The sequence below is a fragment of the Vicugna pacos genome, chromosome 26 (assembly GCF_048564905.1).
Source record: "Vicugna pacos chromosome 26, VicPac4, whole genome shotgun sequence".
NCBI lineage: Eukaryota > Metazoa > Chordata > Mammalia > Artiodactyla > Camelidae > Vicugna > Vicugna pacos.
The window spans coordinates 19,950,834-19,964,106 of NC_133012.1; the positions used below are offsets into that span (position 1 = coordinate 19,950,834).

A 13,273-nucleotide genomic window follows, 5' to 3' on the forward strand; every position below is an offset into this window, starting at 1 on the left:
TGACGATTTTACACAGTAAGGCTTCTATTTTCGATTTCCAGTTTTACAACTGAGTTGTTATTACAAACTGTAACACACTTCTGTACTTCCTTTTGTGTAACCTTTCACTTTTCAAATTCCCATTGACAGGGGAGTTTGGTGTGACTTATAATCATCTTAGAAGGGAAGGTTAATGTGAGAAGACTTGCTAATGTTACTAGTATGGGCCTGGGCCTAACTCACTGTCACCAAAAAAGCACCACTTTTATTAAAGCAAATTGGGTAGAACTTATAATCACAATTGATGATTAAAGAATCCAAGATTTATATGAGTAAACATTGCTGCCAAGATCATGCACTGAAACACAGAGAATCTCTGACACACTCTCCTTAAGTCAGGATGTTGGCAAATTTCTCAGGACTTACTCTCTCTCCTTTACCCAGCATGATGTGCCCCAAGAACCCTGACATTCATATCCATCAGTTTAAGGTTCTTGCTCCTCCTGTCTCTCCCTATAAATGGTCATGAGGTGGATTGTGGCCTCATGACTATAAAGTCCAGAACTAAAGCAAGAAAATACATTTATTATATGTCAACATTTATTCTAAGAACTCTAAATATTAGTGGTGCTATCTTTACCAAGAAAACATGGTATGACAATCTGGAACTTTAAACACTCATGTATCAGTACACCACAAAATCAAGTAATAATTTGGTTAAATTGCTTCGTGTATAACGATACTGGAGAAATGCACCACTATAAGAAAAACTTAATTTAATTTTAACCTTTTAAACTGGTATGTTCGGGGTTTGTCACTTTATTTACCAGAGAGCTTGAACCCTAAATCATAAGATACATATGCTCAAAGTTCAAAATTCTTTCTCCAAATTTGACTGAATTACTTCCCTACTCAAAGAAACAAATCCATTACTTGCAAACTAAACTTCAAAATGAAAGCAAAAGCATTTGATCCTTGCAATCATGTACAGACATGATTATCTCTGGAGTGAGGGAAATAAGGTAAACACTGAGTGAAAAGAAATCACGATGTATCAAAAGACAATAAAGCAATACAAACACAAAGTGATTAAGTCAACCTTGCAAGAAATGTAAAATTACATCTACTTGACCCTAAGCAGTAAGAGGAGCGAAGGTGTGGCTGGAGAACCAGTAGCAAAGGTCACGCCAGGAGGCCAGGCAGGCCCCTGACCTGTGGCAGGGAGCTAACATGGCCAGGCTATGATGGCGATGGAACAGTCTTAATACTGACACCGGCTCCCAGCAAACTACTCTGCTTTCTACTGCCCTTTCCCCATCTATTACCCTCCCCTCATCATTAATATAGGGACAATTTTATTGGCTGAGAATAACTCAAAAGAATGTAACAATCACAGGAATTTCAGGTCCTATGGCAGGCTGGCAGAAGAGTATTTCAGGCAGATCAAGTTTGCACATTTTGCTAACAACTCACAATCTCTGACACTTACCCTAATTCCTCTTTCTGAAAGGCTGAGGACAGGAAGCAGAAATGTCAGCAAGAGATACACTGAGGGAGGGGAAACGAAGGGGGGAATTTGGATTATTTCATCATCTCTGTATCTCTGGTTCTGATGGTTCATAATCTTAGAAGCGAGAAGCCTCAGACGGCATCCCATTGTCAAGTCTGACTGTGTCTCTCGAGCCCCACTAGACTCCCACTGCTCCCCACATTAGTCACAGACTCCTGTCTCTATACTTTTGCTTATGCTGTTCCAACAGTAAAGCCTTTCTTATCTTTGGTTATATGATGGAACTGGATTTAAAGCCCAGCTTTAATGGCAGCACCTTCAGAAGATACCTGAGGCAGAGACTGCTAATTACCCATTAGATTTCTATTCTCCACTTCTCTAGAAACAAATCCCCCTGTTTAGCCTTGTGGCCAGGAGTCACAGAGCAGACTAGGAGGAGTAAGCAGGGGTCAAGAAGTACCTTGCTGAGGACTGTCTCTGCACCCTGACAGAAGAGGCCACCTCACACTCAGTCATTCACTCAGCAAATACCTATTCCACGTCACCTGTATTATGATTGCTACTGCCCTTGTTCTATCAGTACAAATTGCCTCCGGAAGTGGTGAATGCTTTGACGTGATTGGCACTCTCTGCCACAGAGGGAACACAAACCCGTCTTAGGGTTTGGGATGTGACAGAAATGGCTTCTCAGATGACAACACCTTAACAGACCAGGTGAACTGGTCAGTCGGTAGCATCATCAAGTGCAAAGGACCAAGGAAAATGCGGCCCTGGTGGGGGCTGAGTGAAGGACAGAGTGAGAAGAGCCACATGGTGAGAGACGAGGCCAATGCTCAGGGGACCTCATCGTGCAAACCTCGCCACCCGGACTTTTTCCTGACGGCAAGGAACAATTCTGAGAAGGCCTGAGGCACAGAAGTTGTATCATCAGGTCACTACAGCTGACTAGGTAAGCAAGCTGAGAGATAGCATTTCTATTTGGGTGCCTGAGTGGATGGCGGTACCACTTTGATACAGCCATCACAGGAGAAAGAGCAAGTTTGGGGGAGGAGATGAGGAGTTCAGTCTAGGTTGTGCTGAACTGAAGCGTCTGTGTGGGGACATTTAACAGCATAACAATCTTGGCTGCAGACATAGATTTGAAAGTCACTGACACATAGATGGGAACTGAAGTCATGATAGCAGATGATCAAGGTTACATACAGAGTGAACAGGACGATGATAGATTCAACAGTTACTAATATCCAAGGGAAGAGACAGTCAGAGAAGAAATGTCCAACTAAGCTGACAGCAAATGGGGAGGCAACAAGGAGTCCTAGGTACACAGCACACTAGGTCACTGTGACCTCGCATGGCCCCAATCTAGTAATTAGGTTCCTGACTCGTATGCTAGTCCCTTTACCCTAAGTCCCTTTAAAACTGTCAGCCACTTGTTCTGAAATGGATTACCTGTTACCTGAACGTCAGTCAAGCGTCTGCTGTTTGGACCTAGGAACACTTGCCCTATCCCTGCTTTGATATACGTCAGCATTTTGGCTTCTATTCAGACCGAGGTTTTCAGTGTTCCCTTTCTATTTGTTCTCCTTTGAACTGACCTTATTTTATACCTGGGCCTATATCTCTAAATGTCCAGTCTGGAATTAATCCTCTGGCTACACTTCCAGGCTTATACATCTAACTTCTTCCTACCCCTAAGGTTTGGCTTGGAACAATAAACAAGGCTTCCTGGGTTCTGCCTGGAACCCAAGCCCCAGTCCTCCCATACTAAAAGCTAAGGGAAGGCTGAAGCAAAGGTCAAAAATCCAGAGCTGAGGCATCACTGATTAGACTGGAATGAGGCCTCTCCCACATTTCCCAGAAAACTTCTGAAATGACTCCTGTTGGAACAGAAACCAGGAACAGGGCACACATGGCCATCCCAGGATCTACAAACAGAGGCACCAATGCCAAGGATATCTTGAATACACTGTGTCTAAAATATGTCTAGAACAGGAAGGTAGGTCTAGAACTAAAGGCAAATCCTGAAAACATGAAAAATCACAATTCATTTTTTAGGACAGGTTAACAACCATAAAACCTGACAAACACAAAACTTAAAGAGGAAAGGGAAATATAAGCTTTTGATATAACTTCATGACTTTTTAAAAAACAGTATACTTACCAACATGAATGTTATCTTTAAACGCCACATCATGGAGTTGAAATATTAAATGGTGACTAAATTTTTCTTCAGTGCTAGAATCCAAGTTGAGAACATCTTTGGCTGAACAACTAACCCTGTATAACTCTTCAAGTGCTTTACAAACATGCTGAAAACACAAGTAAAATGTAAATAATTAGTATTTTTTTAATTTGTTTTAAAATTTTTCCACGAGTAAAATTCAAATATCTTGGTACAAGTAAGTCTAACCTGTTTATTTTGATATACTATCAGATTATTTATTATATAACAATTTTACCAAATTACTTATGTATTAAAATATACATAATTATACATGTTTACGTTCAAAAACTCATAGGCTTTCAGGATTAAAGGCCTCTTAGAACTCAAACAATTTACTGTACACATTAATCTCTAAAATCATAGTAAAAATACTTCTTTGTAAGCATCTTTAAATATCATCTATGAGTTAAAAAGTCAGTAATTCCACTACTTATAGTTTTAGTTTTCAAAAAGTACCTCACGCACATGAGCCCAAATCTATCTCCAAGAATAAGCCTCCAGGGCTGGATGGTGCTGACAATGAAGGCAGTTGTGCACGACAGGAAGGCAGCAAGCATCCGGTTAGGGGCGCATGATTCAGAGTAAGAAAGATCTAGGTTTGAGTTCTGGCTTTGCCATTTACCAGCTCTGTCACACTTTAGTCAAGTCCAAATCAAACATTCCTCAAAATGAGATAATAACAGAACCTAACTTTGGGGGCTGTTGTAAGGAGTAAAGAGAAAGTGAGAGTGAAGAGCTGGCCCAGCGCCTGGCACATGCAACTGCTTAAATGCATTAGCTGCGCAGCCACAGGACAGGTCCCTTCTCCTGAGGCTCAGCCTTCTCTTTCGCAAAACTAAGGTACTAGGAACTTCTATGCAGGGTTATCTTGGGATTAGCAAAAATGTATGCACATTGCCAAATACTTAGACACCTAACAGTTATGCAGTAAGTTGTATTTATTAATGTTATTTTGGCATTATTATAGCACACCACCTCCCACCATGCTCTCTGATCCTACTCTTCAGTAAATTCTTTCTCAGAGGCTTCCTCAATTTCCTTATCTATATCAAATTCCCCCTATATACTCGACCGCTCTTTGCAGTACTTACACAGCTGCAATTTATGTAATTTGGGATTATTCTGATATGTTTCCTCTACGTTACAGAAAACATCCTCAATTACTTGTCCTCTCCTGCATCTGTACAGATAGAACCCTGAATGTTAGCTAGCCACGAGGCTATCCAGGATAAAGACCGTGTTTCCCTGATTCCCTTGCAGTAAGGCGTGACCATACGAGTAAGTTCTGGCCAACGGGATGTGAGCAGAAGGAAAATACTCCACTTCTAGGTTATAATCTTAAAGGCAAGGGGCATGCTCACCTCTTCCGCATTTTCTACTGACTAGAATGCAGACACAGGGGAGATGAGCCTCTTCAACAATGTAAATAAGGGCACCATCTTAGAAAGTGCAAAGCAACAAGTCTAGTTCCAGATAAAGTGGAGTCACATCCAGGTACTACATGAGAGAGAAATTCCTATCTTATTTAAGCCACTTTAATTTTAGGTCTTTATTAAGGCGGCAGAATCTATCCTAATTTATTATCCTCCATTAGATGATAAATTCTGTGAAGGCAGAAATTACCTCTTTGGGCTAACCATTGTATCCTTAGTGCCTAAGGACAGTGATATTAGTAGAGGCTGAAAAATTTTTGATAAATAAAGTCTAGTTTTGTACTTTGGAGCTATACAGAATAAATGTAATGGCTCTGTAGGTAATAAAAATAATCATAACCTCCTTAAGTCCTCCTTCCCAAGTTAAATTTTAAATAAAATTTTAAGTTACAGGGAACATAGCTAGTATTTTATAGTAACTACAAATGGAGTATAACCTATAAAAATTTTGAATCACTATGTTGTACATCTGAAACTAACACAATATTGTAAATCAACTATACCTCAATTTAAAAATTTTGTTATTTAAGTTGTAAAATCCAGAAGTTAAAAATATATGATTATTTGAGCAATGCTACCTGTCAACATAGTTTTATAAACTGCTTTAGCACCAGAATCATTCCATTTGGCAGAAGTGGCTTACTGAAACTGTTAGCTAAGTCAATAAATAAAGGGCATCATATATTATCACTAAGTATTATTAGCCAGTTATTTATTAACCATTTGTTATAGTAACAGCTAACCTAACTTATGCCTCTTCACAGAGACTCCAAAGTAAAAGTACTTACTGGATTATACAGTTGTTAAACACAAAGTAACCAATAAATGAAATTAATTTCAATATAATCATATGTAAAGTAATCATTTATATTAAGTAAAATAATTCTAATAACTTTTCTACCAATATGGTAAACACATTAAATACAAATGCTGTATACTTTTAAACTTAGATTCCTACAACTTTTTCTAACTCTTGTTGATGTAAAAGATTAGTTGTTCAAGACTCATTTGGATAAGAGTGTATAAAGAATTAGGAGGAAAACATTTTCAACACCTACATGACCTTTGCCATACCAGTGTTTATGAATCTATGTTACAAATGGGATTTGCATTAGTGTTGATTCCATCAGGGATGTTTCTAGTTTCTAATACAATGTAGTACTTTTTGGTTAACGGTCTAATCATATTTAAGTGCTAGTGAAAAATCTCTGAATCTTAATTACTTGTTAGCCACACAGAGCCTACATAATAAATCCCACCTTAAACTGTAGAAGTATATTATATACCAGAAAAGTCAATATCTACAGATTATTAAAAACATAATTAAGATTAAAAATTAAACACAAGTTACCAACTATAATGAAAACATTTGAATTTATTTTTAAGAGTCCAATAGCTATTTTAAGAAAAACATAATTTTTAGGTCTTTTTGGGGGGAGGTACTTATATACATTTCTTTTGCTTCAAAGCCAGGAGAAAGCTAACATTACGATTTTTTACAAAACAGTATTTGCATACATTTTTCAAATAAATTTGAAATAAAACATGCAGAGCCAACATAATCAGCATATATTCCTAAATCAAAAACATTTTTATTTAGATATATTTTTAACATTATAGAATGAGTCATCACAGTTAACATCTAAAAGAAAAAATAATTAATCACTAAATGTTAATAATACCTACTCTGAGATCAAATGTCAATATAATTTTAGTAAAACTTAATGCCATAAAATTTTAAAAGATTTTATAAACAAACCTAATAGAGCTTAGTTGCACAAGCCCATATTCCTTTTATTCCTAACTTCTTGGTTGACACTAAGAAATCAAAAATATATACTAGAACTGTACTTTTTTCTCTTTGTTAAAAACAAAGAACTGATCATTGTATTTCTAGACCAGATTTTGCCAATAACTGGCTGTAGAACCTGGAGTTGTAATTAATTCTCTCTAGGCTTTAGCTTCCTCATTTATGATGGTGTAAGAATAGTTTCCATAATTTCTGCTAGTTCAAAACTTACGACACTATTTTTATCAAAATTTTCTTGAAGCTTATTCTCAGTACTGTTTCTACAGTAAAAATTACTTTGCCTAATCTTCACCAGAGTCAACTACTTGTAAGTCAAAGAATTAACACGTAATTAAGAAGCAGAAAATTCCCAAACTGCCATCTTTCTCAAAGCTTTTTTTAACTAGATATGGTAATATAATGAAATATATGGACATTAAACTGAACCTTCCTTCTTTTTAGAAGTTTCCTCAGAGAAGTGGTATTAAGAAATGAAAGTCAAAAGGAAGAGTAACAAGAAAAAAAGAGAAACACAGAACCTATATACTATGTAGGTTGGATTCATTTAATGAATGAGTAAGTGAAAAGCTACACAGGTAGCTGTAAGGAGAAAAACCTGAGTCTGTAATTTACCTCAATGAGTAATGCAACCATCTTTTCCCCATCAGCTCCTGGATTGGCAAGTTTGTTAAATTCCAAATCAAAATAAAGCTTGCACACAGCATTTTCAGGAATGACTTCATAGCAGTGTAAAAGATGTCTTCTGAATTGAATAATTCAAGATTGTTAGGTTTCTATCTCATACCTTCTAAATCACAGAAGTTGTTCTTATATCTCAAGATACTGTATTAACTGTGATTTAACAACATAACTATGTTACAATAAAGACAAGAGAATGTGAACAACTGTTCACCATAGGTTTATGGATCACAGTATCAAGTTTCCATCAAACAAGATGTAACAATCATATTCTGTAACATTACTTAACTGGAAAATACAGTCAACTTCATACTGTTATTTATTCACAAGTGATTCTGATATTAGGTAACACTTTTATATTTGTTTTTGGTATCACCATGAAGTAAATTTTGAGAAAAGAATTTTCTCAAACTGGGAAACCAGGATCATGCATTCTTGGGATTCCATAAGTTTTTTAATAGGAATTTTTAAGTTTTATATTTTCATTAGGAATATTTAAAAAACGGGTTAAAAACATTCTGAATCACCTGACTTCAATGAGCTTTCAAGGCTCACATTTGCTATTATATTCTCACTGGTATCAAGAGGCATGACTTTAACATGGGTTATTATGAACAGACGTCGACTTTATTAGTAAATGATAAACTGTGCTTAGTGAAGTTCGGATGGCATCGTATCCAAATAAAAGGTTTTTGGTGATCTGAACAAGGAAAAGTGATGGGGGAATTGTCATCACGTGGCACAGGTAGTACAGGAACTCAAAACACCACCCCACACACAATTTGTTTCTCCCAGCACTGCGATAATTCAGTGTTGCTATGACAAGGAAACTTCAAGATTCAATTCCAACAGTAAAGGAGTAACTAACTGTGTGACTGAGAATTACGAAAGCCAAGGCAGCTTGATTTAATTTCACAAGAACTTCCACAAGAATTATGTAACTTTAGTTTAATGTGTTGGCCTTTACAAACTACTTACCGGGATTTATAATAGAACCAAAGTTGAGCATAGGTTGTTACAAGGTAAATACGCTGACCATCGTCCACTTTCCATTCTAAAGCAAATACATGAACGTCCTTTATAAAATCAAAAATAATGTCCAAAATTTAAATGCAAATTTAAAATCAACTGTAGCTATTAAATGTTCATACATATTCATTCAAATTTTCAAAAACTAGAATATGAACATCTATATTATTAAAAACAAGAAAATTAATCACTAGATCTACGCCAATCAAAATCTAGTTATTTGTATTTATTTATATTTAGTCACTTAGCTAATACCTGTTCAAGGAAGAAATAATTAGAACATCCGGACTTTAAAAAAAAAAAAAAAACAGAAAAACTAGAATAGTTGAAAAATGATTTAACTTCTACTATACTTTTATTTGCTAGTTTATGAAATTGAACTTATCTTTTAAAACTACATAAACATTATTATAAATGATTTGACCTAAAATTAATAAATCCTCTCAAACATATAAAAACACACAGGAACCATTTTTTAAAATGTATTCGTATGTTAATCTTAGAAGTTTAAGGAAAGTTTTTTAATGCTTAACTTTAACGAGTAACTATAAATTGTTTTACCTATGAAAAACCAATTTTTTTAAGGTTAATTGCTGTGGCCCTTGATGTAACTCTGCTGCCATAGTTTCTTCTAATAAAGGAATACACAAGTTCTTTCGTTTCCACCTAGCTAAAGGTAGCTGTTGAGCCTGTAACTTCTATTTTCATGAGAGAGATAAAAAGATTAAGTAACGCAACCCTATTAAAAATCTTCAGGATAAATTTTATAAACTGGTGATTGGTAAATTCAATACTCATATAGCTATACATATATTTTTTAAATTCAAGATCAAATGAATCTGTCAGTATTTTGACATCTGAATTAGCTTTACACAAAATGAGCACAAAAGGTTTTTCTATTTCCTATTCTCGTGAGATGTGAGTGAGCCTCCTTTACTAGGGAAAGTCCTCCTCCTGAAAAACTTTTAGCACTTTGAGTTTTTATACATCATCAATGATCAGAATCACAATATATTTATGCTAGATTTCATATATACATCTTTTCATTATATTTCTTTATATTCCCCACAGTGCCCAACAAACAAAAGATGTGCAGCATACTCTTGTTTATTTTTGAGCATCACGTCCTTTATGAGGCTAGCACATAGCAAGCACTTCCTCCTACTTTCCTAATGTGTCAAAAATTATGACAAATCCACTCTACTGCTCCAAAGCATAAAAGGAGACAGCAGAAAGAGAAAAACGTGTGTGCTTTTTTAAGTTCTATGGCTTATTAACTCTAAGCTACAATATTCAAGACATCTTTTTTTTTTCAAGACATTTCCATTTAAGTTCAAATCTCCATTCCCTAATTTCATCCTTAACATCTCACACTCCACTCATTTCCTGATATTTCTGTGGATGTTGTTTTAGTTTTACTCTTAAACTCATTCTAGTATTTTTCAGTCCATGAATACAGTCACTTTTTCTCTAAGCACAGCTTCATTTCTGTCATTACAATTTTTTTAAAACTAATTGACACTAGATATGTCATTATTTTTCATAATTAATATAAATGGTTAATGAGTCATAAGGGTATTTTTCCTAAATGATATTAAGATTGGAATTAAATTCTTTTCGTAACATATGTGGCCTGAAATGAAGACAAACAATAGATTATTTTGGAAATCTTACGTTAAAGTGCCCTAAAAACAAAGATAAGAAAATATTACCTCTTTACAGCTTTTAGCAAAATTAAAAGCTTGAGTTTGCCGATGAAATAGTTTCCAAATGGAGGGTGGTTCTTCTGGTTTGGACAATCTTGGTCTGTACACCATGGACAACGGCTTCCTCTCATATTGGGATGCTCGTTCTTCAATTTGCTTCAGTCTTGCTTCCCACTTCCTCTTCATTGCTTCAGAAGTATGAGGAGACTAGATCCTTTCCCATGTATCAATTACTACTAAAACAAAAAAGCAGACATCAACTTCCTCATTCAAAATATATTTTGTTTGGTAGAACTAATCTCTGCTTATTTCCTTGTCTGCTTTACATTTTATGTTTTGCATAAAGTTTTAGTTAACGTGAAACAAGAACAGAGCTGGTTATCAGAAATCTTTAGATCCTGACTCTTCCATCTAATAGTGCTATGGTTTTTTTCTTATTGTATTATTTAATTATCTTATTTTGGCAGTGACGGGGGGAGGTAATTAGGTTTATTTATTTTTAGAGGAGATACTGGGGATTGAACCCAGGACCTCATGCATGCTAAGCATGCGCTCTACCACTTGAGCTATACCCTCCCCCTCTAATAGTGCTATAGTTTTGGACACAATAGTGAAGCTCCCTGAATCTTAATCAGCTGCAAAATAAGAATCAATATCAGCTTTATGTAGTTATCTTGAGGATAAATATGGTAAGACATGAAAACGTTTTGCAAATTATAATGCCTCACGTATATATATGTTTTTTGTATCACTATGGTTTTTATTACAATAATTTTATTGCATCAAGTGCCATCTACCTTGCCCAGCTGGTGCTCCTACCTTGGCCATCATTCTTGTGCTATTATTTCTTAGTGGAGAATTCATTTTTTGGCACCACTGTGCAGTTCTTAGCTCCCTTTCCCCCTTTTTTTTGTTCATTGCTTTTCTCTTCTCCCAAAACAACAGTTAGCTGGGAGGATAACCCAATGTATGAATGGGAATTAAAATATTGGCTAGTTTTGGCTTGGGATATATGGTAATCATAAGCATGACTTAAAAAAGACTAAATCTTAACCTATGTCTGTTAATTTAATGACTGTATTTTTGTGACTAGTCAATGTGAAATGACTGTATTTTATTCTTTGTTTATTAATGACATGTGTTTGTTTACATGCAATGCTTCCTTGTTAGCCATGCCAAAGTAGGGGGGCCAGGCAATACCTTTCCAATTTGGGATTACGGTTTACTTACAAAGGAAACAGGGTAGGTTTTTAGAAGGGGAAAAAGCTACCACTGTACATTAAAAATGGGCATAAATTCTCCAGCATTCCTCCCATCAAGAGATGCCAGTTGGGGGAAGGATACAGCTCAAGTGCTAGAGCGCATGCTCAGTACCCAAGAGGTCCCGGGTTCAATCCCCAGTACCTTCTCCAAGTGGAAATCAATGAAGAAACCTAATTACCTCCCCCTCAGAAAAACAAACAATACAAGCAAAAAAGAGATGCCAGCTAAGCCCATTCTCATACTAAGTCCGGTCTTGGCCATGTGACTTGCTTTGGCCAGTGTCACATCGACAGATGCGAAGCAAGCAGAGGATTAATAACTGCTTTTGCATTGGATTTGGCAATCCTGGAGTCCTGCCCAGAGATTCATGCTGTAACTCTGGACTTCTAGAGGACAAAAGGCCATCTGGAGAAGAACCAAGAACCCTGGCTAACAGCCAGCACCAACTGTCAGATACGTGAGTTGAGCCATTTTGGTTCATCCAGCCATCATTTGAATTAAATGCTTGATTAAGCCCAAGTGAGTTCAGGTGAGAGATCCAGTAAAGAACCGCCCATCCAACACACAGGACTCTTAAGAAAAAATTGGTTTTTTTGAAGCCAGCAAGTTTTGGCCTGGCTTTTACACAGAAATAGATAACTGACAATCTCCCTTTTCACTAATACCATCTATGTCATAATTTACATATGTAGAAAACAGACACATTAGTTTAAGAGAAATAATAGCATATACTAAAGCATATGACAGTAAAATTCCTACTTACCTTTGGCAATCAATGCCTTTCCAGTACTTGAGTTCATCAAGTTGATAAATATGCTCTTGAATTTTAGCAGAAAACTTTGCAACAACACCAACTCACTGGCAAACTCCTAGAAGGAGAAATAGAATCACCCTGAAAGATTAAGAGAGGGTAGGAATGTCATGACATTGTTTAAAAAAAAGTGACTTCAACCATAACAGACCCAAAAAAGATTATTCTCTCAGAGTTGTGCCTAATCCACACAAAATTTATAAATTATAAACCAAAAAATAAATAAAATTCTAAAGATCTCAACATTAATTCCATAACAGATATGCCTAGGAAAGGAATATATAATTTCCCTGGACTGAAGAGATGGAAAAAATTTTAATACAGCTTTGTTAATTTTTCAAAGTGATATGACTCCTTATTGCTAGAGTCTGATTTTTCAGTTTATTTTAATCCACTTCACATGCAAATAAAAATCCCCTCCATTTAGACAGCCTAACTGAGAAACTGACTTTCTTCTATGAAACTAACTTTCAATAAAGTCCACTGATTACTTAAGAAAATGAACACAGAATGCAATCAGATGTGGACTATGGTTCTAATACCTAACCAATAACTGACTAGAAATTACCACGTGGATGTTCACACTTAATCACACTGACATCAGGAAAATTATTTCTGGTTTTGTAAAAATATTGGTACGACCACAGGAGTATATCATATATGAAAATCACAGTCACAATTAACAACCAGTTTAAGACTTACTGGACTGGAAAAAACCATGCACGTCAACAGAAAAAAAAAGTTCAAAATATTTGATGCCCTCTTGTTCTGTGCACAGTTTGAAAATTTTAACAGCTGGGCAGGAGGGTTGAATGTCAAAAGCAAAGGAA

The 13,273-nt window shown here is 35.9% G+C and overlaps 1 protein-coding gene across 6 annotated transcripts in view; it reads right to left on the bottom strand.

The window, feature by feature from the left end:
• The window catches only part of PRIMPOL (primase and DNA directed polymerase), a 45,559-nt gene that overhangs the window by 29,706 nt on the left and 2,580 nt on the right, over positions 1 to 13,273 (bottom strand). For 4 of the 6 annotated variants that reach the window (XM_072950468.1, XM_072950469.1, XM_031691385.2 and 1 more), the window contains exons 3-7: positions 12,396 to 12,524; positions 10,376 to 10,605; positions 8,613 to 8,710; positions 7,569 to 7,698; positions 3,651 to 3,798 (exon numbers count right to left, since the gene is read on the bottom strand). In XM_072950468.1, coding sequence (XP_072806569.1) covers positions 3,651 to 3,798; positions 7,569 to 7,698; positions 8,613 to 8,710; positions 10,376 to 10,555 — 556 coding nt within the window. In that variant the 5' untranslated portion in view covers positions 10,556 to 10,605; positions 12,396 to 12,524. Of the gene's footprint in view, positions 1 to 3,650; positions 3,799 to 4,804; positions 4,894 to 7,568; positions 7,699 to 8,612; positions 8,711 to 10,375; positions 10,606 to 12,395; positions 12,525 to 13,273 lie in introns of those variants that run through there. The other 2 variants (XM_015249000.3, XM_072950470.1) reach the window with 2 other exon arrangements.